This window comes from Anomaloglossus baeobatrachus, chromosome 1 (assembly GCF_048569485.1).
Source record: "Anomaloglossus baeobatrachus isolate aAnoBae1 chromosome 1, aAnoBae1.hap1, whole genome shotgun sequence".
Taxonomy (NCBI): Eukaryota; Metazoa; Chordata; class Amphibia; order Anura; family Aromobatidae; genus Anomaloglossus; species Anomaloglossus baeobatrachus.
In genome coordinates, this window is record NC_134353.1 from 874,507,313 (window position 1) to 874,534,592 (window position 27,280).

Consider the following 27,280-nt stretch of genomic DNA (forward strand, 5'->3'; position numbering starts at 1 on the left):
GCGGCCAAAACATCAGCCCTTTCTAATGCAGTGTGTCGGGCCTTGTGGTTAAAATGTTGCCCAGGGGATCTAAAAGTTACATCTAAGCTTTGTTCCATTCCCTGTCAGGGCGAGTTCCTATTTGGATCAGTTCTGGATGATGATCTTGAGAAGGCAGGAGACAAGGAAAAGAACTTTCCGGCTCCGTCTTTTCCCTCCTTCAAGCGGTCGTTTAGTTAAAGAAACTGCAGCCGTAAGATCTCACCCAGGAGTAGGAATACGTGGTCAGATCGGAAAAAGGATAAGGGCTTCATGTTTAAGGCCCCTCCCAGGCCAAGAAGTCTTCTCATTGACTCCCTTCCCCAGGTTGGGGGGAGATTAACCTGCTTTCTTCCAGCCTGGGAAAGGATTTCATCAAATCCGTGGATCATCAGTATCATCCAATCAGGTCTGATGTTACCATTCCGTAGTCTTCCTCCCCGACGATTTCTCCTGACATCCCCAAAATCTTCTCCTGGCGCACAACAAGCTTTAGAGATGGAAGTGAAAGATCTGTTGCACAAAGCAGTGCTGACGGAAGTCCCGGTAGCGGAGGAAGGAGAAGGGTTTTATTCCCCTCCTTTTTTTTATTGGTACAGAAACCAGACGGTACCTTTCACGTCATTGTAAACTTAAAAGGACTGAACAGCCATCTGCAGGTCTTGCCCTTCAAGATGGAATCAATGAAGTCCACAATAAAATCTCTATTCCCGGGTTGTCATATGACTGTCTTGGATCTCAAGGACACGTATTATCACGTCCCCATAGATCCTCATTTCCGAAAATATCTCAGGGTGGCAGTTCCAGTAGATGGAAAGATAAGATACTTGCAGTACAGAGCTTTGCCCTTCGGCCTGGCAATTGCGCTGAGGATCTTCACAAAGCTCATACTAGAAATCAGAGCTCACCTACGGGAAGACAAGGTCTTGATTGTCCCGTATCTCGACTTCTTCCTTGTGGTGGGAAGGTCAGCAAGCCATTGTACTGCTGTCCTTCAGAAAGTCTACTCCAAATTGGAACATCTGGGCTGGATCTTGAACATGAAAAAGTCAAGATTACAGCCGGACACGATGCAGGTTTTTTTGGGACTTACCTTGGACTCTCTCCTACAAGAGTGTCGTCTTCCACCATCCAAGGTGGAGAAGATTTTCAATCTGGTGCAGCAAGCAGTGACAGTTCCGTGCATGTCTCTAAGGATGGCTGTCTCTCTCCTGGGCTTTCTGACATCCACTATCCCGGCAGTCCTGTGGGCCAAGGGCTATACCAGGACCCTCCAGTAGGACATTTTAAGACATCAGGCGATTCTGGGAGACAGGTTGAACAGGCAAATAACACTGCGCTCAGACTCCGTCAGCTCCCTTCACTGGTGGCTTGACCAGAGGAACCTAACGAGGGGTTCCGTGGTCTGTCCCTGTGTTCAGAATCGTAACCATGGATGCCAGTGTCTCAGGATGGGGGGACTTACCTGCAGGACCATCCGGTTTAGGGTCTCTGGTCTCTCGAGGAGGCAGCTTCTTCCTCCAATATCAGAGAACTGCTAGCTGTGGAACGTGCAATTCTGTGTCTTTTCCCTTCACTGACTGGGCACCATACACGGGTTTTGTCAGACAATCAGGTGACAGTGGCTTATTTGAACCATCAAGGGGGGGGCACGAGATCCAGGTCCCTTATGACTATAGCCGACAGGATCCTGTTACTAGCAGAATCTCACTTACTGTCCCTGTCAGACGTCCACATCAGAGGGAAAGACAACCACACGGCGGACTTCCTGAGCCGCACTCAACTGAGGCAGGGGGAGTGGGTGCTCAAACAGTCAGTCTTCGACCTCATAACAGACAGGTGGGGAACCCCGGTGATAGACGTTTTTGCCACCAAGCAGAACAAGAAGGTTCCACAGTTTTGTTCTCTGAACCCTAGGGAGCGCCCATACGTAGTAGACGCCCTGTCGACCAAGTGAGATTTCACCCTAGCGTATGCTTTTCCCCCGTTAGTTCTACCATCTGTCCGGAAGAAAATCAGGGACGACAAAGCGAGAGTCATTCTAATTGCTCCTTTCTGGCCAAAGAGACCATGGATTTTCTGGCTAGTTCAGATGTCCCTTACCGACCCGTGGGTCCTTCCGGAGATTCCGGATCTCCTGTCCCAGGGACCAGTGTTCCATCCTCCCACAATCAAATTGCACATGACGGCATAGATCCAGGAGGGGGACAACAGGTGTGAATAATTTAAATTTTTACTAAATTTAACCCCCTATATCTATTTGCCAGACAATTTTTTTTTTAAAATAAATGTATTATTTCTGACAACTCCTTTAAAGGTCCTGCTCAGGATCCCGTGAAGCTGCATCGGCAGTATGTTTGCCAGTGGTGTGGGGGTGTTCTTCAGCATATGACACTGGGAAACTTCATGTTTATCAAGAATCTCGGTACATTTCTCTATTCATACTTTGATGAATGCATAAATGTCCTGAGACATTCTTGATTAAAATCTGCTGCCATCTATCAGGATGATGTAGATGAAATGAGGGTGGACATTTCAGCAAGACAATGATCCCAAACACATCCAAGGACACTGTCAATTCGTTTCACAGAAAGAAAATAAAGCTGCTAGAATAGCCCAGGCAGTCACCTGACCTGAATCCAATAGAACATTTACGGAAGGAACTAAAGATCAAAGTTCATAGGAGCCCACAGGACCTTCAGTATTTGAAGTGTGTTTGTCTGAAAGAATGGACCAAATCACAACTGAGCAATGCATGTAACTAGTTTCACCGCCTGTATGGTATCTTGAAGCGGTCATCACCAATAAAGGCTTTTGTACAAACTATTAAATCAATTTCAGTAAACAAGTTCAATACTTTTTACCTGTGTCATCTCTCATTACTAAAACCCCCCCAAACATCTTAACATTTAGAGGATAAAGTATGCGGAACCAAAAAGAAAACCTCTTAAAAAAAATAAAATAAAATAAATAAATAATTTTTATTCATAACAATTTATATTTGCTTAAAATCATATAGGGAAATACCCATATAATATAGTAACAGATGTCCAGTAAGTGCGAAGAAACCCACAGTGAGGTATTGGGTTGGGCGGTGGGCAATAAGTGTATACAGTATAGTGCAATCCAGATAGTAATGGCTTGACGGATAATAGACAATTTAGGGAAAAGGACCTAGAATTCCCTAAAATCGCCCCTGCCTGTCAGCGGAGGTGAGATCACCTTACTGTTTTGAGTGCCCCCACTCCTCGGCAGCTAGCCCTCAAAGCCCCTACCACTCACAGTGACAACCTTGATGCCACCTCCAAGTGCAGAGTGCTGAAACGTCATATAGCCATATGTCTTTTAATACAATACAAATACGTATGATCAGAAATTGATCCCACATTTATACATAGCAGGGCCTATAAACCAAGGAAAAAAACAGGAAATTTCCAGTTACTTACAGTTAGGTGCAGAAATATTTGGACAGTGACACAAGTTTTGTTATTTTAGCGGTTTACAAAAACATGTTCAGAAATACAATTATATATATATATATATATATATATATATATAATATGGGCTGAAAGTGCACACTCCCAGCTGCAATATGAGAGTTTTCACATCCAAATCGGAGAAAGGGTTTAGGAATCATAGCTCTGTAATGCATAGCCTCCTCTTTTTCAAGGGACCAAAAGTAATTGGACAAGGGACTCTAAGGGCTGCAATTAACTCTGAAGGCGTCTCCCTCGTTAACCTGTAATCAATTAAATAGTTAAAAGGTCTGGGGTTGATTACAGGTGTGTGGTTTTGCATTTGGAAGCTGTTGCTGTGACCAGACAACATGCGGTCTAAGGAACTCTCAATTGAGGTGAAGCAGAACATCCTGAGGCTGAAAAAAAAGAAAAAATCCATCAGAGAGATAGCAGACATGCTTGGAGTAGCAAAATCAACAGTCGGGTACATTCTGAGAAAAAAGGAATTGACTGGTGAGCTTGGGAACTCAAAAAGGCCTGGGCGTCCACGGATGACAACAGTGGTGGATGATCGCCGCATACTTTCTTTGGTGAAGAAGAACCCGTTCACAACATCAACTGAAGTCCAGAACACTCTCAGTGAAGTAGGTGTATCTGTCTCTAAGTCAACAGTAAAGAGAAGACTCCATGAAAGTAAATACAAAGGGTTCACATCTAGATGCAAACCATTCATCAATTCCAAAAATAGACAGGCCAGAGTTAAATTTGCTGAAAAACACCTCATGAAGCCAGCTCAGTTCTGAAAAAGTATTCTATGGACAGATGAGACAAAGATCAACCTGTACCAGAATGATGGGAAGAAAAAAGTTTGGAGAAGAAAGGGAACGGCACATGATCCAAGGCACACCACATCCTCTGTAAAACATGGTGGAGGCAACGTGATGGCATGGGCATGCATGGCTTTCAATGGCACTGGGTCACTTGTGTTTATTGATGACATAACAGCAGCCAAGAGTAGCCGGATGAATTCTGAAGTGTACCGGGATATACTTTCAGCCCAGATTCAGCCAAATGCCGCAAAGTTGATCGGACGGCGCTCATAGTACAGATGGACAATGACCCCAAGCATACAGCCAAAGCTACCCAGGAGTTCATGAGTGCAAAAAAGTGGAGCATTCTGCAATGGCCAAGTCAATCACCAGATCTTAACCCAATTGAGCATGCATTTCACTTGTTCAAATCCAGACTTAAGACGGAAAGACCCACAAACAAGCAAGACCTGAAGGCTGTGGCTGTAAAGGCCTGGCAAAGCATTAAGAAGGAGGAAAGCCAGCGTTTGGTGATGTCCATGGGTTCCAGACTTAAAGCAGTGATTGCCTCCAAAAGATTCGCAACAAAATATTGAAAATAAAAATATTTTGTTTGGGTTTGGTTTATTTGTCCAATTACTTTTGACCTCCTAAAATGTGAAGTGTTTGTAAAGAAATGTGTACAATTCCTACAATTTCTATCAGATACTTTTGTTCAAACCTTCAAATTAAACGTTACAATCTGCACTTGAATTCTGTTGTAGAGGTTTCATTTCAAATCCAATGTGGTGGCATGCAGAGCCCAACTCGCGAAAATTGTGTCACTGTCCAAATATTTCTGGACCTAACTGTATCTGCTGGGGTAAATAGGACCATCCTGCCGCATTTAACACTCCTCCCCCCCTAAAAATTTCGGGGTTCATCAGGGGATTTTGGAAAGACTTGAAATGTGTCCAATTATTTAGGCCATCTTACATTTCTGCTATTCATCCCTCTATGGAGTAGTGTGCAGCCCCTGCAGTGGTCGAACCGCTTGTATCCGGGGACTGCTGTGGCTCGAGGGTCTCCGGACTTGGGGGGCTTGCGACCACTCCAAATACAAAGGGGGTATTTTACAGGGGATATGAATTTGTGAATCCACCCGTGGTTCGCGGTAAGGGGAGTACCGCCGCTGCCGATGGGAGTACCCGGGGGAGATGGAGTGGGGCAGGCAGATGACGTTCCCTCCACGGGTAGGGGGAGGCCCCGGGACTCTGGATGGTGGCGGTGCAGGGGAGCGCAGCGCTGGTTGGAAGCAGGGGAGGACCACGTACTCATTCAGGCAGTGTTGGTAGTGATGCGACCGCAAAGCAGACTTTGACACACAGGTAAACCAAGTCTCTCGGTGCCGCTGCCTCTCTGGGGGAGCTCGTCTGGGAGTCCGCTCCCTTTGGTGTTGCGGGTGGTCGGTACCTTGCCTCTATGCACTAGTGTTAGATGTTCTGTGTGACCCCTCGGCCTGAAGCTTTCAGGGTCCCGCTCCCCACGATTAGGTAAAGAAGCTGTGCTCTCAATGGCTGACACTTGGGATTTCAGTGGGCTGCATGGGTTGGAAAGTCCTATCCCCCTCGTTGTGTTGATGCCTTTGATCTCTGAGCTCTTGGTGACAGTTCATAGAGAAACTGCAGAGGATAGTATATCAGGTTGCTTGAAACTATTCCCTGATATAGGGTCCAGTACCCCGCCGTGCTTGGTACTAGTTCGGTTACTAGGTACTCCGGTGCCAACCGTTCCCCAAAACTAAGTCTGGCTCCTTTCTCTAATACCCTGCGACCGGGTCTCCAACTCCTCCGGTCCCAGACCACCATCTGCGACCTAGCTAACGTCTCCCAGGGAGCTCCAACTCCCCTAGCTCTTCAGTCAATGAGGGCTACCACTGCTCTGACTCTGCCCCTCCCACCAGTCTGCCTGACCCCGAGGCGGGTGGCCCTATTCCATCTAGACCACCCACTGGTGTGTCTGACAGGGTGTGCTGTGAGGTGTGGTTAGGATTTGAATGCTGATGGAGCAAGGATCCCAAAACCATGGGGGGTTGAGTCCTGCACCAGCAGATAAAAGAGGGTGCAGTATCCTGTGACTCCCTGATTAGTTCAGGGGCGTCACAGTAGCAAAAAGATGAATGACTACAGTGGGTCCCAGGGGACTGTAGTGTCCGGTGATGGTGTTTCACCGTCTGATGTTGTTGAGGTATCTTGGTGACACGGCTCTCCCTGAGGTGCCTGCACACATCATGCAGTGAAGCGAGCCTGTGCATTGTGGTCGTATCACTGACACATGCGAGCACCCACGATACTCGACCGAGCTCCACGTGTACCCCGATTTTCCATGGAGTACCGAACAGAGCCGAGCACGCCCGCTCATCATTAATAACTTATTTTATGGATATCTATGGTTTGATTTCCTTGACTGTGTTGGTTGGATGGTTATTACTGACATCTGGAGAGAAAATCATGTCAAAGGCACCTTTAGAAATATATTTACTTAGAAATTGATGACTTATTCAATACTTATTTCATATGTACAGTATGTGTGTGTGTGTCAGGAGAGATCGGTCCATCTGGCCTCTTGGACTAGGTGGCTGGCTGTGAAATGTATTTTTTTTTCTCTTTTCTCTCTCTAATGCATCACAGCATCTCTGAATAAAACTAACATAGCTGCAATAATGCAGTCGGGGCCTGATTCCTTCTCCCTGTGGTTTGGGCAGTATGAATTCAGATCCACTTTAATGGGGTGGGAGTATTTATTCTATTCTACTAGAAGGTGGCCCGATTCTAACGCATTGGGTATTCTATAATTTATTGTGTAGTTAATGTATGATTTTTGATATATATAATATGAGAGAGGTTGTTGTGTGTAGTTACCAAGTGTTTGTGTAGGGTGCTGTAAATGTTCTAGGTGTTGTCTGGGTGTGGGGTTGTGTGAGAGCGGTGTTGTTTGTGGAGCGCTGTGTGTCTGCAGCGTTGTGTGTGTGTGTGTGTGGTGCTGTGTGTTGCCCGGTTTGTGTGGGTGTGTGTTTTGGGGGAGGTATGTTTTGTGCAGTGTGTTTTGTGTTGGAGAAGTAGTCCTGGGGAGAGAGGAGTATAATAGGAGGAGTAGTCCTTTTGTGTATAGGTGCCCAAAGTGTGTGGGGGGCGTGGCCGAGCGGGCACAGTGTGTGTGGGGGGCGTGGCCGAGCGGGCACAGTGTGTGTGGGGGGCGTGGCCGAGCGGGCACAGTGTGTGGGGGCGTGGCCGAGCGGGCACAGTGTGTGGGGGGCGTGGCCGAGCGGCCAATGCGTGGGGGGGCGTGGCCGAGCGGCCAATGCGTGGGGGGCGTGGCCGAGCGGCCAATGCGTGTGGGGGGCGTGGCCGAGCGGCCAATGCGTGTGGGGGGCGTGGCCGGGCGGCCAATGCGTGTGGGGGCGTGGCCGAGCCGAGTGGCCAATGCGACGGTTGTCACGGTAATGACGTCATTTTGGAGCAAGACAGACAGACAGAATAAGGCAATTATATATATAGATTCCGCTCTGTTAGTGGAGGTGACTGCCAATGTCATGCTGATTGTCAGGTCCATGCTGCCTGACTGCGGGGAGCCTTCTATCAATCATCATGGCAGTCACGACCCGCCAACAGAGTAGAAAAGAAGAAACTGCTCTGTTAAGGTGATGTCAGTGGAAACCGCAGAGTTCAAAGCAGGAGCGGTGGGAGAGCTGGTGCTGGGTAGAGGAGGCAATTAGTTAACAACTACTTAACTTTTAGTGCTAAGACCCATAATAAAAATACTACCCTTTTTAAAGCTGGGTTACCTTTACTGGCCGCACTCCGGCCGTCCCTTGGACAATGATTTGAGCACTTTAGAGGCCCATTCTGGGGTCAGTATGGGTCTCCGCAAATGGAAACCCTTTCATTGCTGGGAATAGCTCTCGTGTTATAGGCCAATTTCTAGGTAGTTTCGTCATTTGGATGAGAGTGTACCAAATCTCCTTCACTCTCCTGTAATAGTCTGTGGATTTTGTACTCATAAGCTGCCCCATGTGGTTCTACTCCAATCAATAGAATAACTCCCCTAGCTGAACCATGGGACGTATAGTCCTGGGGGGCTCGTGTTTCAGTTGCTATAAATGATGGCGTCTGCCATGGGACAGGGGGAAGGTTGGTTTTTGGCATCAAAGCAGCCACTGACTTGGGTGGGGGAAGGGGTTGTTGGGATATTTAAACTTGCCATGAAAAAACCGGGAGATTAAAGGTCTGTGCTTTGTTTTGCATGGATGTGTTGAAGGTGCGTATGGCCCATCTGTGTGCTGTGATTTTGGCAGACTAGTGTTCACTGGAGAGCAGGAACTTTTTACTCACCTGTCCCCGACGCTGCTGCTTCCGGGTCCGTGGTGCAGTGAATATTCATGAGCGCTAATCAGTGGGCCTGGAAGCAGGTGACAACAGCGCTGAAGACAGGAGACAACGGAGTATAGAAAATAATTTTATTTGGAAAACACATGTTTTCTCCGGTACGTGTTACACAGAACACATCAGTGTGTGGTCCGTGTGACATCAGTGGTGCCGGAGAAAAACTGACTCGTCTCCATGCGAAACACATGGTTCTTGTGAAAACACTGATATGTCCACAGTGCCAATGGGTCTGCGTATGCCCCTTTGATCAGACATGTGAAGGGGACCTCACTGAAAGAAATCACATGACAACCTGGAAATACCATGTGCCTATGGCGGCTGCCTGCGTTTTGTGGCTGGGTATAAATCGTCAGATGAGTGCAGTGATTGTAGGCCTGGACTGCGGCTCCCAGGCTGATTTATGCCGCTGGTTGTATATTACAACACAAAACAACAACAAATGTAATGATTAAAGCAAATATCCATCATCTCCAAGTAATGAGAATGCTGTAAAAATATTTTCTTTTGTGACAAAAATGTCCAGTTCCTGCATTCTGCGCACATAGGAGGATAATTGGAGGATTAGGTTTGCTCGTAGAATAAGCAATGTGCAGTTGTCTTTGGCAGCCGCGGCTGGTCTTCCTTGGCTCTATTCTTGAAAAGCAAACAGAATGTATTAGTTCTTGTCGGAGTCCAGCGTTTAGGTCCAGAGGGCATCGCCCTTAGAGAGGACGGTAATGTAAAACCTTTCCATTTTCTGGCTACTATTCTCTGCATTCATGGTTATCCGGATGATACCATTGGTGGTGGGCTGGTGCGGGAACCGGTGTGTGACAAGAATGGGACTACTAGTCTGAGAGAAGTCATTGGATCCACGCTAATTGTATAGTTACACTGAAGTCATAGGAATGTTCAATAACTGATTGTCACCGTCCAGGAGTTATTGCAGGTCCTGGATGACAGAAATTAAAAGCAAAAAAAGAAAATCTAACAATTTTTTAGTAAAATAGACGTGTTAGGAAGGTGACGGGTTAAATTTTGGAGGTTTTACTGTATAATTTATCAACTAATGATCTCTTAGCCACCTTTCACACATCAGTTTTTTTGCCATCAGTCACAATCCATTGAATTTTGAAAAAAACGATCCGGCGACTGCTGCCGCTGGATCCGTTTATTTCTTATTAACTTGCATTAGCGACAGATGGCCTCACGTTCCATCATTTGTTTGACAGATCCGTCGAAAAATGTCAGTTGGACGGAGACAATGTCCACAGTAACGTTTTTTTTGTACGTCGAAAAAACTGACAATGACGGATCCATCGCCATCCATCGTTTAGTGGAGTGGAAGCCTATGGGCGCAGGATTCGTCATCATGCATCAAATGACAGATTCTGTTTTTTTTTTTAACTGAGCATGCTCCAAGTATTGTTTAGCCCCCAGCTAGTCAGATCTGTCGAAAAACGGATTTGTCGCATCAGTTATGCCACAATCTGCGACGGATCTGTCGAGAAAACGGATTGTGACTGATGGCAAAAAACTGATCTGTGAAAGGAGCCGTGACCTTTATCCACACCTGACTTTGGGCTTGATAACTGCTACGCACAGTGCAGCAATATTGCAATTTGTTGGCTGTCCTGCGCTGCTGGCCGGGATCCCGTTACCCTTGCTGTGTGTGTAGCCTGACCCCGGGGTGTGGCCTCTAAGAATCCATTTCCTAAAAGCCCCAGCGACTTTTTTTTTGGAAATTATTTACAAACCACTTTGTTAATTGTTAACCCCAAACTGTGGCCATCAATGCAATTTAATTGAATTGAAGCAGCAGAAACTGCTGAAACATTTAGGAAGCTGTTTGTTAGCAGCTACATAGGTGACACGGGCTATATGGCTCCGGAGCCTCAATGTCACTGGAGCCAAGAACACCAATAACATTGGAGACCATTAACAGGGAACAGCCTATTGTTTGTGATTTGAGTACAGTAGTTATCATTGTAGCTTTGTAGCTCTGGGGTCCTGGGTTCAAATCCCACCAAGTACAACATCTACAAGGAGTTAGTTCTCCCCATGTTTGTGTGGATTGCCTCTGGGTTCTTTGGTTTCCTCCCACACTCCAAAGACATACATTACTTTCATGAAAGTGGACCCCAATCAGCCTAGGTAGCTAGTACAAGTCACTGAGCTCAGTGGTTGGCTATAGCAGTGATGTGCGTCTTCACCACTGCAACCAAAATACAGAAATATGAGCAGAGGCGAGGAGCCTGTGCCTAACCCGGCGAGCACCTGCCCCTGCTTTGATGGTTATTTTTGGTATATTAGAGCATATGGAGTCCACGATCTTGAAAGTTTAAAACCCCTTTTAAATCGAGCTATTTTTTTCCACTAGGACATTAGCAATAGACTGACTCAGATTAAAAATTTGCTATCTAATCAGGTCAAAGGTGGTTGTGCAGGGAGGGGGAGCAGGTGAGCTGTGATATTATCTATCTCCCTTCCATTGTGCATACATTTCCTATAGTGAAAGAATACGCCTTGTGTTTGGGGTTGTTTGTAGGGTAGAACGTCGCTGATTTAGACATCTCTGGTATGTGGCTCTGCTATTAGTTATTTTCAGGAGCAAAGGAGGGATGATTTCTTATTAAACTTGTTTTGCTGCAATTACCCCGCACAGTGTGGGATCACATAGTGTTGTACAAGCACAGAGAGGTGTTTATGTTGGAGGAAGACTTTGTTTACAGTGATATGAATCCAATCTGTGCAGATATTTCTCATTTGACCGTCGGAATACTGATATTAAAAGAAGCCCTGCAACCCAACCAGCGGTCACACTGTGCACAGTGCTCACTCCCGCAAGAGTGTCATGGCGCCTGCGCGAGACTTCGGGAGCACTGGGCGGCGTCCTCGGGTATGAAATTGAGCGATGGGGGACAGCGTAAAGCGGCAGGAGGCAGAATAATGGACACCAGACAGCCCGCCCCCGTGTACAAATAACAAGATTTGCATACAAAAAGGTACCACTTTATAAAGTATTTATTTTGGTCTCAAAGGGGGCACAATAACAACAGGAACCTTGCTAGAATGCAGCCCAGGAGCTGCAGAGGGGGAATCTTTTAGGTTTAGTGCAAAATTTCTACTGACAGGTTCCCTTTAATGTCAGCCATATTGCATAAAGATAATAGTATTTTTGCTTGTTTGCTGACTAGCTGCTTCTGTCTTGTGCAGTAGCACTGAGGGTTATAGTTCCGTAGACCAGGCCTTCCTCACTATCCTGGGTCCATTAAAGGATTGTATTATCAGAAAATGTTTAAAGAGAGTATGTCATCCCCCAAAATACATATATATCTAGTTTTGCAATGATAGGGGTCTTGTTCTCCTCCCTGGCTTCTTTTTGCTGCCCCCTCTCGCTCGACTGAAATGCAAATTGGGGAATAATACTGCACTGAGCCGTTGGCCAAAATAAGGGTATATAGAGAATAATCTGGCAGGTTATTCTCTATATACTGCTTTATTTTAGCTGAGCACCCATTCCTTTCCAAACAGTGAGGCGAGAATATCCTACTTTTGGCCAAAATAAGGGTGCACTGAAGCCCCCTCATTTATATTTGGATTTTCTCAGGCACTGTACCACTAAACTGTGCAGTGCTAGTATCATTTTTATAAGGGTTAAGTCCCTATATCCCTGTATAGCTTGCATTTTGTATATTAAATACAGTGGAACCTTGGTTAACGAGAACAATCCGTTCTGGGAGTTGCTTGTTAAAGTTTACTCGTTCAGCAAAGCAAGATTTCCCATAGGAAATCATAGCAATGCAGACAATTCGTTCCACAACTTGTTAAATGTCCCATCCTGGTCCCCTATTGTGGCATTCCACACGTACAAACACAGAATATGCTCACCTTACCTTCCGTTTCATCGCCGGTCTCTTGGAACAGTACGCCCGTACAAGACGTGTATCAGGTAACCAAGGCGACTGATGCCACACATTCCGCACTCAGCGCGCTAACGTCAAATGCAGGAGCCGCTTGCCTGTGATTGGCCAGCGCGCTGCCTTTGAGTAGTGCCTGACAGGAAGTTCCTCCCTTGTTGCGATGGTTACCGGATACACATCCTGTGGAGGGAGGGCCTTCCCCTGTCAGGCGCTACTCAAATGCAGCGCGCTGGCCAATCAGAGGCAAGCGGCTCCTGCCTTTGATGTCAGCGCACTGGGAGCTGAAGGTCCGGCATCGGTCGCCTTGGTTACCCGATACATGCAAGTTCCAGGAAGCCGGCGAGGGAATGGAAGGTAAGGTGAGCATAATATGTATGTGTGTGCGTGCGTGTTTTTGTGTGTGTGTTTGTGTGGACTGCAAGAGCGGGTTAGAGCGTGGTGGATGTACGGAACCGGAAGTGTGTGCGGTGAGGATTTTGCTCGTACAGCAAAGCTTTCTCGTAAACAGAGTTACAAATTTACAGAAAGCTTTGCTCGTTAGGCGAAATACTCGCTAATTGGGTTATTTGTTAAGCGAGGTTCCACTGTACATCATTGACAAATTGTCATACCTACCAATAGACCTTTAACTAGACTTACGTTTTATTCTGTGCAGAAAACCTTTCAGCAGTCTCATTATCATCACAGAAAAGCTTACAGTGACAGATGACACCTTTATATAGAATAAGCAACACAGGATCCGCCTGTCACCGTCGGTGATGTCACAGCTCGCACAGCACAGTGATGTTTGAGCTGCATGCTCAGTGGGGTCTGAGTCAGTCTATTGCTGATTTGGGATTCTCCGTCATACAAGAGTCCCGCAGGCACATGTGGTGAGCTCTGTTTCATAGGTAGACATTCTTTGAATTGTGTCCGTGCTGCCTGTTCGGTGTCTGCAGTATGGCATTTTTTTCTTGTGTGTGTGTGTGTATATAGATATAGATATAGATATATATAGATATAGATATAGATATATATAGATAGATATATATATATATATATATATATCTATATCTATCTATCTATATATAATACACACATATCTCCAGTTACCCTCATTTGTCAGGTGTAAGGTGCTCCAGTCATTATCTCTCACACAGTGCACTGTGGAGTATCATAACTTCCAATAATAGCTAAAAAGTAATAAGCCCCCGCTGATGTAGGGCCGTGGCACCGCTGGGCTTTCTTCTTCATGTGCTCGTGCTGTATGGTATTCTGTGTTCCTATTGTCGGGTGTCGCACTATAACTCCATTGTATGAGCGCAGCTTCTATTACTATCTGCCTCTTCTTTATTCCTCTTTTTGTCCTGCGCAGACCTGCGGGCCTCCTGTTTCATACTGTGCCATTTCTATGGTAACAATGCACACAAAGAGAGAACCTGATTGCTTCCCTGCGGGCCTTATGAATAGCCGGTAAATTACGTTAGTGGATGATGCAGCATATCATTCAGACTAGTGGGGGAAATCCTAACAGGTTTAGGGGGCCTCTGACTTCTGGTAAGGAACACTTAATTTTTTTTTTTCCTCTTCTTTGTAAGTTTCCAGTGCACTCCCTATGGGTAAGCTATACTTTTAATAGGACCATTCACCAGCTTGAGCAGGTTAAAGTGACTGCATTGTTGAATGGCGGCTGCAGCGCCGAATAAACTTTTTTTTTTTTTTTTTTATTTCTAATCCCTGTTGTGGAGATATTAGCCTGTCAACTCTAAATTCGAATTTCCTCTTCTGGGGTCATCAGTAGAGATTTGTCTCTGGGGAGGATACATTATTCCCTTTCGGAATCTAGGGGCGTAAGTGCAGAGCTGACAGTGCTGTGGGATGAGAGCTGCAGATGTGTTTGTAATGACACATGGCTCTGCTCCCCTCCCTGTAACCGATCGTTGTATATACCAGCTGTGCGATCACTGAGGAGAGCAGGGCTGTGTGTAATTGAATGTCTCCCACAAAGAAATCTGGATCTGACCTTCTGTGACGCAATGGGGGAGTGATTTTTTTTTTTTTAAAATTTTTTATTTACATGTTTCCTTTTTAAGATTGGCCACCCTCGTGCAATGGAAAAGATAACCACTAGAGATGATTGAATACCTCAAATATTCACCTTCGCAAATATCCAACGAATTGGTCACCGCTATGCAAATATTCGATGCACAATGTAAGCCTATGGGAAGTCCGAATAGTTGTTATTCGGGTTTCCCATAGACTTACATTGCACATCGAGTATTCACATAGCGACGACCTATTCGGCAAATATTCGCGAAGCCGAATATTTGAGGTATTCGATCATCCCTAATAACTACCCCAGGGAAGAATTTCTAATGCCCCCTTGGTTTTGCAACAATTTGCTCATCAACCTTACAAGCTAATATTTCCTCAACGATGAAAAATTAAAAAAAAACACCAACTTGTTTTATTCCGCTCTGCAGCCACTATGCCATCACACGGCCAGTTTAATGTCCTCTAACTGTAAAAAGGTCCCCTTTAATGTAAGGCTGCAACATTCAGTGTCAAAATTAGCTTCTATCTATTGCATTTATTGACCTGATTAGATCCAAACCAGATTCTATCTATTGCACTTTATTATTTCCCCTCCAAGTGTATATTAAATCTATTTTGCCATGTGGAAACAGTCAGCAGGCAGGATGTCATTTTATTTGATTTTTATTTATATAGTACATTAAAAAAACATGTATTTATTGTGAATGGGTCTGTCTTCTGTAATACATGACCATACTGTGCTACTATGCAGCCTCCATGATAATGCCTTAAGAGCCCAAATAAAGAGCCCCCTTTCACACGTCTGTGATAAAAATGCATGTTACAGTCTGTAGTGTGTGTGATTGCACATGGACAGCAGGAACTTCTATACTCACCTGTCCTCTGCTCTGCTGCTGCTTCCTTGTCTGCGGTGCAGTGAATATGCATGAGCATATTGAGTGGGCCTGGAAGCAAGTGACAGCAGCGCTGGAGACAGGTGAGTATAGAAAATAATTTTATTTGAAAGACACACGTTTTCTCCGGTACGTGTCACACTGATCACATCAGGGCCGTATGAAATCAGTGCTGCCGGAGAAAAACTGACATGCCCACTGATTTTAATGGGTCTGCGTATGTCTGTGTCTCAGGTATGTATGAAGATGGACGTCACACGTACTGGAAACATAAATGTGTTAAGGGGCCAAAGATGGAGCACCATTTATCTGTTTGTGAAGGTGTTTAGGTATTGTCCCCACTGGAGCACCCCTCACTGCCTGTTTGCTCCATTTATAGTACTAGCTGCAGGGAAAAATCCCCAAAGGACTGATACTTTTCCCTGCTACTTTTGCAACTGGACGCACAGGATTTCGCTTCTCTTGTAATGAGTCAGGCCATCTAAACTATTACATAACGTGTGATAATTGATTACTTTTTTTCTCTCTCCACCCTAGTAACACTTCTTTGAAGACATGATTGACATAAAGGCCTGGGCCGAGTACGTAGTAGAATGGGCAGCCAAAGACCCATACGGCTTCCTAACGACTGTGATCCTGGCCCTGACCCCGCTGTTCCTAGCGAGCGCAGTGCTCTCATGGAAACTGGCAAAAATGATCGAGGCCAAAGAACGAGAGCAGAAAAAGAAGCAGAAACGTCAGGAAAACATTGCAAAAGCCAAGAGGACAAAGAAGGACTGATCATGGCGTCAGGAACTGTTCAGCAACCAGACTTTCCATTCACTGTGTCCTACAACATCTAACACTTGTGAACAGTGGGATCTCCGCGCTCCTCACCCGCTCCATGCTCTGTAAACCCATGCTTTCAGCTGTTTTTAAAATGTGAGACTTTCATCTGTGAGCGTCCTGACATTTTATGTCCAGACACGTAGGGTTTCTATATTTTGCATATATAAAGGGACCTTCTTCTATTTTTTTTTTGTTTTTTTTTTAACGTCGGGTGGTTTTGATACCAAGTTTTTCTAAGGGTTGATACACTTGGCCATATTAGGAATGTGGACATGTCATAACTACAATGTACATATGTCCATCGCACATTATTATATTACGGGGGGTATTGTTCCCCTGAACACTGGTTTAAGGAGAGAATATAAAGAGGTAACATATGGCGTCATTTTAAGTGCTTATAGATCATCCTCAAGTGTCCATGCACATAACTCTGCAAAACCTGTAGACTGGTTCTAGACATTGGCTGTGAAATGTTTGTAGCAAATCCTGTGCAAATGTGTCCAATTCATTGCCATAATTTCTTCGGCTATGATGTCCAACTGAATGAGGCTTGCGGAACTCAATTTCTGCCATCATACTCCCTCTTTTATTCCATTTTGAGGTACATGGCACTGAGAGAGTAGGAAATGATGCACAAAGTGTCCTATTTTCAAATGTGTATGCAAAAAAAATGTTAGATGCAGGTTTTACCTGTGGAAGTCAATTCTAAGGGTATGGGGTCTCATCTCACAAGGGTGTCAATAGAAGGGTGTCTGTGGATGCCTGTCTGTCCTCTCATTAGTACGGGAGTTCTCAAAGTAGCTAAACAAGGGCATAACTGTTCAGAATCGCATCAAGTTTTAATAAATTAATCCAAACCAGTGTTTGATTTGTATTGTCATCAATTTAATACCTTTCTTTCAGATTGACTGAACCCTGTGGACTAACCTTAAAGGTTTACAGGAAAAATAGGTTCACTTTTTTTCCATAAATATTCCCATTCTTGTGCATAGGCTTCGTGTGGTAGTACAGATCAGGCCCGCTCAAGCTGGAGTCACAGTACCAGACAAATGGCTGCGAGTATTCATCTTTCTGAGGCTAGTTTCACACATCCAGCTTTTCGCCGGATTCAGCGCACTCAAGTACAGTGTATACAGTACAATGGCAGTGCGACAAGCTCCGGTCACATGCTGTCATGTGACCGGAGTAAGTGACCCGGAAGTTGCCGTGCTGCCATTGTACTGTATCACACTGTATTGAAGAACAACAACAAACTGGAGAAAAGCCGGATGTGTGAAACTAGCCTTAGTCACCCATACTGGATAAAGAAGCTGTTTACCTTGTGCTGTCAGGACAATTTTTCCCACTTAAAGGAAATCTGTCACCAGGTTTTTGCCACCTAAGCTGAGAGCAGCATAATGTAAGGGCATAGATCTTGATTCCAGTAATGGGGGAAGTCTCATAGACCCCTCCCTATTACTAACAACAGGTTTGATGACAGCTGTTATTTTTTTTTTTTTTTTACAAATCACAGCTATCAATAACCCCTCATATTAGCCCAATTGCCACCGCTCCAGGGCAATTGGGATGAGCCTGGTACAGCGCCGAAATTGGCACATCTATTAGATGTGCCAATTCTTGGGTGGCTGCTATTTATGGGCTGGGTAGGGCGCAATAACTATGGGCCTCCCCGGCCTGAGAATACCAGTCCCCAGCTATCCGCTTTATTTTGGCTGGGGACCTAACAACAATTTTTATTTTTTTTAAAATTGTTTAAATAAAATAATGCATGGGGTCATTCATATTTTGATGCATAGGCAAGATAATGCATACAACTGGGGGCTGCAACCTGTAGCCGTCTGCTTTATCTATGATGGGTATCAAAATATGGGGGTCCCTACGCCATTTTTTCCAATTTATTTTATTTTTACACTGCACTCAGGGGACACACAGCTAGAGTGATGGCAACCAATCACAGGCACACAGGGTGGGCAAGTGGCAATAGGATTGCATCCAATCACAGACCCTTAAGGCCCTGTCACACAGATAAATCTGCGGCAGATCTGTGGTTGCAGTGACATTGTGGACAATCAGTGCCAGGTTTGTGGCTGTGTACAAATGGAAAAATATGTCCATGATTTCACTGCAACCACACATCTGCCAAAGATGTATCTCTGTGTGTGATGGGGCCTTTACAGAGTGTAAGCAACTAAAGAAGTGCATATTCATGAGCTTTAATGATCGGACCAGGAAGCAGTGGGACAGCCACAGGGAAACTCAGTAAGTATAATTCTCCTGCTTTAATGAGCACACTTCATTTGTTTTTTCATGGCACCTCCAAATCACAGTAATGGCAGGAGCAAAGATGGCTATGGCCTTACTGTGATTGGCAGGCAATCCCAGCATGTTTCGTGGCTGAAAATCGGGTGCCAAACAGGTGGGGAGGGGACTCAAAGCTCACGAGAATACCAAAATGCTAGTGGAGTAACTGATATCGCGAACACCTTAATATTCATGCGAGTAACGAACAATACCAGGATATTCGCTCATCACTAATAATGACCACAACAGCATATTCTGAAATGTGAGATGTGCTCCCTCTTTTCTGTTTAAGTAACATCCGTTACGACAATGATTTATGTGAGAATTGACAAAGTCAACATGCTTTCCATCCTCTGCAGGCTCGTCTCTTCATGTTTTTTCCCATCATTTCATAGCAATCAGCCCCCACGATCCAAACTTTTGACATGTCAGGGGTTTGTTAAATTGAGAGGTTCCCTTTAAAAGTTATTCCTATACTCAGTGGGGTGTGCAGGATACAGTATACAGAGCCTGTTCTCTAATTAGGATTCCGCTCAGTCGCACAGATAAATTCCCAGTAGATAAGTGACAGATTTTGGCATATTTTATAAGTAATTCATTCAGTTTGAACACATATGTATGTTTTATTTGCTTGAAGAAAAAAAAAAAAAGAATTTGTAGTTTTTAATCATTAACTCAACTTTATGTTTAGTTATCCTGTGTAGAGGTAGCGGTATAACAAAGAATGGGCCTGTATGGGCAAGTGGATGAGGAGCATTAACAGGCCTCAGATGACCACCATTCCTTAGGTTGGATTCACACCTGTGTACGACTGAGGCCATAATCACAAGAACATAAGCAACGAGTTGCAATACAGATTTTTTTTTGTGGGCTATGTAGTCCAGCATATCAGCAGCTGTAGTGAAATATGGTCCAATATTCAGCATCTGAAATTGTGCAGACTTTTCATCCTTTATGTTCTGTTGATGTGGTTGTGGTCTGAGAACAAGAACACTAAGGGGTACTTTGCACACTACGACATCGCAAGCCGATGCTTGCGATGCCGAGCGCGATAGTACCTGCCCCCGTTGCACATACGATAGTGTTGTAGCTGCTGTAGCGAACATTATCGCTACGGCAGCTTCACACGGACTTTTACTCTGGCCAGCAAACTGCCTCCTTCCTAAGGGGGCGGGTCGTGCAGCGTCACAGCGACATCACACGGCAGGCGGCCAATAGAAACGGAGGGGCGGAGATGAGCGGGACGTAAACATCCCGCCCCCCTCCTTCCTTCCGCAAAGCTGGCGTGAGCCGCAGGACGCAGATAGATGTTCCTCGCTCTTGCGGCTTCACACACAGCGATGTGTGCTGCCGCAGGAACGAGGAACAACATCGTAACCTCGGTCCTTCTGTAATTATGGAAATGACCGACGCTACACCGATGATACGATTTCGACGCTTTTGCGCTTGTTAATCGTATCAAAAACGATTTACACACTCAGATATCGATAGTGACGCCGGATATGCGTCACTTTCCATTTGACCCCACTGACATTGCACACTACGACATCGCAGCTGCAAAGTACCCCTAAGAACTGGAACAAGGTAAGGTCAGTCCTGCTCCTGCTGAGAAGTAAATAAAAAAAGTCATCATCCTCTGGTGGAAACCTATCCCAGAGAATTGTAATATATAAAAATTAAGCAAAGGAAGAAAAAAGGAACGGCACTCACCGGTAATTGCTGTGAAGTGTTCAGATTTATTTCATGGTCAGAGGATACATGCTTCGGCGTTACAGGGAGGGAATGAGGATGGTTAGCACAAAAAGACTACGGCCGTTTCGCCCCTGTAGGTGGGGCTTCAACGGGTCTTGGTAAGACCCGTTGAAGCCCCACCTACAGGGGCGAAATGGCCGTAGTCTTTTTGTGCTAACCATCCTCATTCCCTCCCTGTAACGCCGAAGCATGTATCCTCTGACCATGAAATAAAATCTGAACACTTCACAGCAATTACCGGTGAGTGCCGTTCCTTTTTTCTTCCTTTGCTTAATGTTCTATGCTCTGATGCTTTTGGAACAAGCACCCCGCAGCTGTATTCAGTATAGTCCGACCTGGAAGTCTCCTCTGGTCGCAGCAGAGATCAATAGCACCGTGTGTGCTTTCCACAACTAGCTGCTGATTGTTTGATGTGGACAGTCCTCAGTGAAAGTAGTGCCCCGCAAATCCTTCTTGCTACTACTAATATATAAAAATAGTTCACATTTAGGTGGATAACAAGAGTCCTTGCTCAGAGAAGAATACTGGCCCCGATCTTCAGGTCTTATGACCTGAGCTGTCTGCCTCCTATATTCTGATACCTTCGGTCAGGATCCCTGACTATTGAGCCTAGTGTTTCGATCCAAGCAAGGACCAAGTTTTACAGCCGTGAAACAGGCCTTACACAATGTGGTCTGTGGAGAAATGCATCAGGGTTTCCATCTGTATTTATCAATGAAGGATTCAGGTGGATCTTCCAGATGGAGCCCCATTGGACTCCGGTTTGACCTCAGGTTTTTTTTGTAGGGATCCAAAAGAAACCCCAACGCAGTAGACAGCATTGTATAAATGTGAACCCTACCTTATTTGTCTCCTGAACCACTGTCCATGCTAGATGGAATCGTTACCACTTCTCAGATATTAGTTTGGAACATGTGAATGGAAAACTGGTCGTAGACGGTTTATCTTCAGCCCATAGTCATATCCAGCCTGATCAAAAGCTACTAGAGATGTTATAGTTGCTCGAACTTTCTCAGATTGTGGTAAGGGCTCTTTCACAGGTCAGTATTTTCATGCCAAAACCAGGAGTGTCTCCAGAACACGTGTCGGTCCTTCAATTATTGTTCTTCTCTGTAAGTTCCACTCCTGGGAAGAGGCCTGATGTGTGAAAGAGGCCTAAAGGTGGCTGACCAACTGATGGGGAGCCACTAAGCGCGGTCTGGCAGCAGCTTTCTCCCCTCTACCCACTGATACACTGGACAAGCGGTCACTAGTTATGTCCGGTTTTGTAACGAGCTGTTTATCTTCTGTTTGGGGCCACATCAGACCTCACCAAATTTAGCGGATCTGCAGATAGATTTCTCAAGTCTATGGCTAGCTTAAACAGTCATTCACTGTTCTCAAGCAGATACTTTATCTAAAAATAAGGGAATCGAGGAAATGAAATTAATACTATTCTAGTTATAGCACGTGTGGCTATAATCATGCCTGACAACTCGCAATGCGACGAGTAACCCAAATGCCGTACTATTCGTGCGAATAGCATGGTGTTCGGATTACTCGTTACATTGCGAGCATTCCCCATTGACTTGCATTGCACATGCTATTCGGAACAAATACGTGAGTATTAGGCTATGTGCACACGCTGCGGATTTACCGCAAATTTGCCGGAGAAAATGTGTCTAACATTTCTGCAGTCATTCCCCAGCAAAACCTATAAATATATAAAAATAAAAAAAATGCTGTGCGCACACTGCGGGTTTTTTTATACCTGCGGCTTTACCCGTGGAATTTCCATTGCAGAATTAATGAGCAGGTCACTTCTTTTCTGCAGGTACCTGGGTTTTTTGCCATAGATAATGGTAAAAAACTGCAGGGACCAACCCGCGGAAAAAACGAGGCATAAATGCTGCTGCGGTTTTACTGCGTTTTTTTGCAGCGGTATTCTGCCAGAGGGTGCAGATTTTTCTAAAGTCCATTTTCTAGTGCGCACGTAGCCTTAGACAGTACTCGTTAGGAGTATAGCAAGTACGAATAGTTAGGTACTCGCTCAACTGTAACCACCACTCCTGTAGATGGTAAATGAAACACTCGTCTTTATTACTGCTGTATTTCCTTCCATATCGTGATATATTTCATGCCGCTGATATCCAATTGTGGCAACTCGTCTCCTGTCACCAAAGAGATATGGATTGTCTGTTACATATTCGTAGGACAACTACAAACTCATGGGATAGATTATGGCAAGAGAAAGTAAATAAAAAAAAAACCCAGCCCACAGAGATAATGTAGACTGGATGGAATAAGCCCTAACATCACAGTTCCTGCTACTTTTTCTGAGGGTTCCACGACCCGGGCACAAATGTATTTGCGGTGCTGGTAGGCTCTTCAGTTGGGGCTGATTTCTCATACACTGGAGCAGAAGCGTGCCCTTTGATCTGCGTTCTCATGGGCTCGACTACATGTTTGCCTTCGGTGGACGACATGGCCGCATCCATCTTCAGAAATTGCTCCCCTTTAGCGCTTATTTCCTTTCTTAACTGCTCATTCTTCAGGATTTCCTGAAATAGATAAGGTTTTGGAAGTTATGTAGGTAAATTTTCTGTTACCATATTATTCATAGACTAAGGGCGCATGGCACCAGAAACATGTTGAGATGAGCTTAATTGCTACTATGGACTTTTAATCTGTATCGATAAAGGTATGTTTTTTTATTGAGACTCGCATTGTACATAATTTTTGCCTTGACGTTTTCTTTTAGTTTGGATGTGATCTGGTAACATCAGTGATGGAGAGGTTTTCCTGAAGGATTTATATTGGTGTTCCCCCAACTCCAGTCCTCAAAGCCCCCCAGATCATGTTTTCAGGTATTACAAGATGATAGAATTATTATCAAGCCATCCAAGTAAGGGGACTTATAGCTTCCACGTGCCTCTGGCTTGCAAAGTCTCCTTAAGGAGAATAGTGTTCCCCCGTGGTCCCCACAAAGCTTCTCATGAGCCAGATCAGACACCCCATACTTTGCACTGATGAGGGGCAAGCACCCCGAAACACCGTGTTTGCAAATTGGGATTCTGATCTGGTGTATATATATCCTAGGTCATATGCAAAGGATTGTTAAAAATCCACTTTTGACTTTTAGGATCGCTACTTCCAATAGGTGGCGCTGTGCTAGAGTTTGTCTCCTTTGCTGGAGAGACAATTTGAATATCAAGCCATCAGAACTTGTCACATGTTCATTCACCTATACAACACTAAGGAAATACTGAAAACATGACCTGTGGGGGTCGTGGGAACTGGAGCTTCGGAAACACTGCTGTAGAGGCTAGGACTCATCGTATACAGTATTGCAGGATCCCTGTGGTGAGAATTCTCTGCAGCTGAAGCGTTCTTCAGGCTCCTGCCTAATAATTACCCCAAATATCTCCTCCTCTGTGTGTCACATTAACCTTTCTGGTTAATAATTTCCTAAGACAGTCACTGGAAGTTCATACAATCAGCCGTCTGTATATCATTCTCATTTTCTTCTAATATTTAAGACACCTTGCTGCTCATGGATTCTAAAGAGAAGCCATTAGATTTCCAGATGTACAGTATCTTCTCCAGGGTGAAAGAGGTCAGGAATTCAAGTGCCTGTAGAAATCCTGAAAAGCCAATATCTGTCATTTTTTTTAAATTTACTTATATAGCGCCATCATATTCTGCAGCACTTTGCAGACATTATCATTGGGGCTCCCAATCTAAATTCCCTATCAGTATCTCAATGCAGTGTAGGACAATACCCACACAAACACGGGGAGAACATCCAAGCTTTTGCAGACGTTATCTGCACTGCAAAAGCTACCACTGTCCTCATGTGGTATTACCAAGTTTTAGGATAAAATGCCAAAACCAGAAACTCCATTTACCAGCACTTGTTTCAGAGTGTTTACTTCTCATTAGTGCAAAGCAGAACTGGTTTGGCTTGATAAGGGACCTCTGACAGGACATAGGTGTAAATCAGTGTTTCCCAAACTCCAGTCCTCATGGACCCCCAAACAGGTCATGTTATCTGGCTTTTCTTAGTATTGCACAGATGATAGAACCAGTGATAATTTCTGATGCTTTGATAATTCCATCACTTGTGCAATGCAAGGAAAGTGTGAAAACATGATCTGTCGTGGGGTCCCCTGGACTATCAGGTCGTCACAGGGTACTGCATAAACTGCCCTCCCCGTGCAGTATTCAAATCCCTCATGGTTCTGGGTCCCTATCTTACAGTGCTGCCTCCAACAGCAAATCAAGTCCTAGATAAACTCTGCACCACACCCACTAGGCACACCAGTGGACAGCTTGGGTGGAATAGGGTCATCCACCTAGAGGTCAAGAAGGGGAGGTGAGGAGTGTAGAAGTGGAGGAGGAGAAGACAGGTAGCCCTCGAGCTGAGAGGAGTTCAGAGGAGGCTGGGAGTAGTGGCTCCCAGGAGAAGCTGACTAGGTTGCAGACGGTGGTCTGGACCTAGAGGAGTCGGCCCCATGGTCGCAGGGGATTGAGGCTAGGTGCCTGGACCCGTCAAAGAGGACGGTCAGCAGCCTGGTCCTATCACCGGTCCGGTACCGAAGGTACGGCGGGGTACACGGTCCTTAGGTCGGGGAGAAGTTTCAGGCAACCCGGCAATTAACCTGCGGAGAACGGAGCCTTTATAGACTGTTCCCACTCGCTCCAGAATCAGGGCACTAGCGCAACGAGGGGAATAGGGCCTTCCACATAAGCAGCCCACTAAAATCTTTAGCTTGAGCCCTGAGAGCAGGCTCCCACACTTAGCCACAGTGGGGAGAGAGCGGGGCATGGCAAGTTCCAGACTACTGAGCCACTACGGTGAATTTAAAATTTGTTGCCAGGAGGCAGGTCACGGATCACCAGGCAGCACTGCAGGGGACGGGACCCGGACGAGCTCCCCTTGAGAGGTAGCGGCACCCAGAAACTTGGTTTACCCGGTTGTCAGCATCTGCTTATTGGCTGAATGAGTACGTGAGTGATTTCCCCTTCACGGCACCTAATAACATTATCCAGAGTCCCGGGGCCTACCCCTACCTGTGGAGGGCGACGACACCTTGCTGCCCCACTTCATCACCCCAGGTACTCCCAGTTACCGCACACTACGGGTGGCGTCACGAACTATAACTCCCCTGTAAATATCCCCCATTTTACTTTAGAATGTGGCTCCTAAGCCCCCAAGTCCGGAGACCCTCGAGCCACGAATAAACACAACCCCCGGATCAGAGCGGTTCGATCCGCTGCTGGGGTGGCACATGGGGGTGTCCTGGGGACTGGAGTTTGGGACACACTGGTGTAAAGTTTCTCCGTGTCGATAGTGCCAAGTTACTTTAGGGAGACTTCTAGTTCATGCAATGCTCCCCTAGGAATTTATAGAGATTCTGTCAGCAGGGTTTTGCTATGTAATCTGAAGAGAGCACGAAGTAGGGACTGATTTCAGTGATTTGTCACTTGGTCTGTGTGCTGTTGTAATGCAATCAATGTTTTATCAACAGGATATTAACCACTGCTGGACTGCATTAATCATTCCTGGACAAAACACATCCCCACCACTGATTAACAGCTTACTGTCAATAGACAATGTATACAGAAAGCTGCTAATCAGGGGTGTGGGCAAGTTAGATTTCTGAGCCCTGCTACAACTAAAAACTATTGAAACCACGGCATCTAGTAAACTAAGTGATACAGCGCTGGATGCAGGTTTTCTTTTCCTACATTATGCTGCTCTAAGATGAGGTAGCCATAACCTGGTGACATTTTGTTTAGATATGAACATGAAACCAGAATGGATAGCACCTTGCTCCTTCTCTTCTGTTTTTCCTGAAAATGTACTGTATGTACGTAATGGACACCTTTTTGACAAGGAGAATATTAACAACCACTTGTCAATTTGTTCATAGAATTTCAAAAACAAATGGCAGAGAAATTACACAATGCAGAGTCCTAGTAAAAGATGCCGAATACCAAATCTGAATTGAGCTCTATGGTCCTACTGCATTTTTCAACAACTTTTTGCGCAACTAGTGTTTCCAACTTTTGCCGTGTTTTAGCGAATGACTGCTAAGTTCATCTGGTTTTCGAAAAGTGGGTGAAGCTTCACCGAGGTGTGGGGGATGATCAAGAATGTCTGATAAATTCATTAAGGAGGACAGCACCTGAAAGGTTTGCCAAGTTCCGTAAGATGCACAAGTCATACATCGTGACTGCTGTACGAGTCGCCGGTCTTGGTGAATCAAGGCTAGTGTTTTTATTTTGGTAATTTATTAGGACTTTTCAATGGAAAACAGCACTTTCCCTTCTAACCTGGCAATGGCTTGTCCTCGTCAACTCAACTGAACATTAGTTATTATGAAAGCATGTTAAAGGTTAATCTGTCACCAGATTTTTGCTCCCCCATCTGAGAGCAGTATAATGTAGAGACAGAGATCCTGATTCCAGCGGTGTCACTTACTGAGCTGTTTGCTGTCCTTTAGATAAAATAAATGTTTTCTCTGCTGCAGATCTGGAATGATAATCTACTGCTGATTAAACAGTGATTTCATCAAATCTACATTAAGCAGCCCAGTAAGTGACATATTACTGGAATCAGGATCTCTGCCCCTACATTATGGTGCTCTCAGATTAGGTGACAAAAACCTGTTGACAGATTCCCTTTTAGTGGAAAAGCGACTTGAAAGACTAAAATCTGCCCAGTTGGGTGCAATGAAGTTGCCATTTAGTACTTAAAGGGGTGTGTCACTAGTTAATATTGATGTGAATATAAATATTATGTTGAGAAACAAGGTTTCTCTCAAATACCTTGTGTTGCCAATAGTGCCAGTGAGCGGCGCTATTGCGGTCCGCTCA

The 27,280-nt window shown here is 45.1% G+C and overlaps 2 protein-coding genes across 2 annotated transcripts in view; one reads left to right on the forward strand and one right to left on the reverse strand.

Annotated features, from left to right (window-relative positions):
* SMIM15 (small integral membrane protein 15) overlaps positions 1-17,227 on the forward strand; it is a 34,618-nt gene extending 17,391 nt beyond the window's left edge. Inside the window, exon 2 of the mRNA XM_075326358.1 lies at positions 16,076-17,227. Within this exon, the coding sequence (XP_075182473.1) occupies positions 16,094-16,318 (225 nt within the window). The 5' untranslated portion in view covers positions 16,076-16,093 and the 3' untranslated portion in view covers positions 16,319-17,227. The remainder of the gene's footprint in view (positions 1-16,075) is intronic.
* A 5,245-nt stretch (positions 17,228-22,472) lies between these two features.
* The window catches only part of NDUFAF2 (NADH:ubiquinone oxidoreductase complex assembly factor 2), a 115,144-nt gene continuing 110,336 nt past the window's right edge, over positions 22,473-27,280 (reverse strand). The window contains exon 4 of the mRNA XM_075342561.1: positions 22,473-22,959. Coding sequence (XP_075198676.1) covers positions 22,726-22,959 — 234 coding nt within the window. The 3' untranslated portion in view covers positions 22,473-22,725. The remainder of the gene's footprint in view (positions 22,960-27,280) is intronic.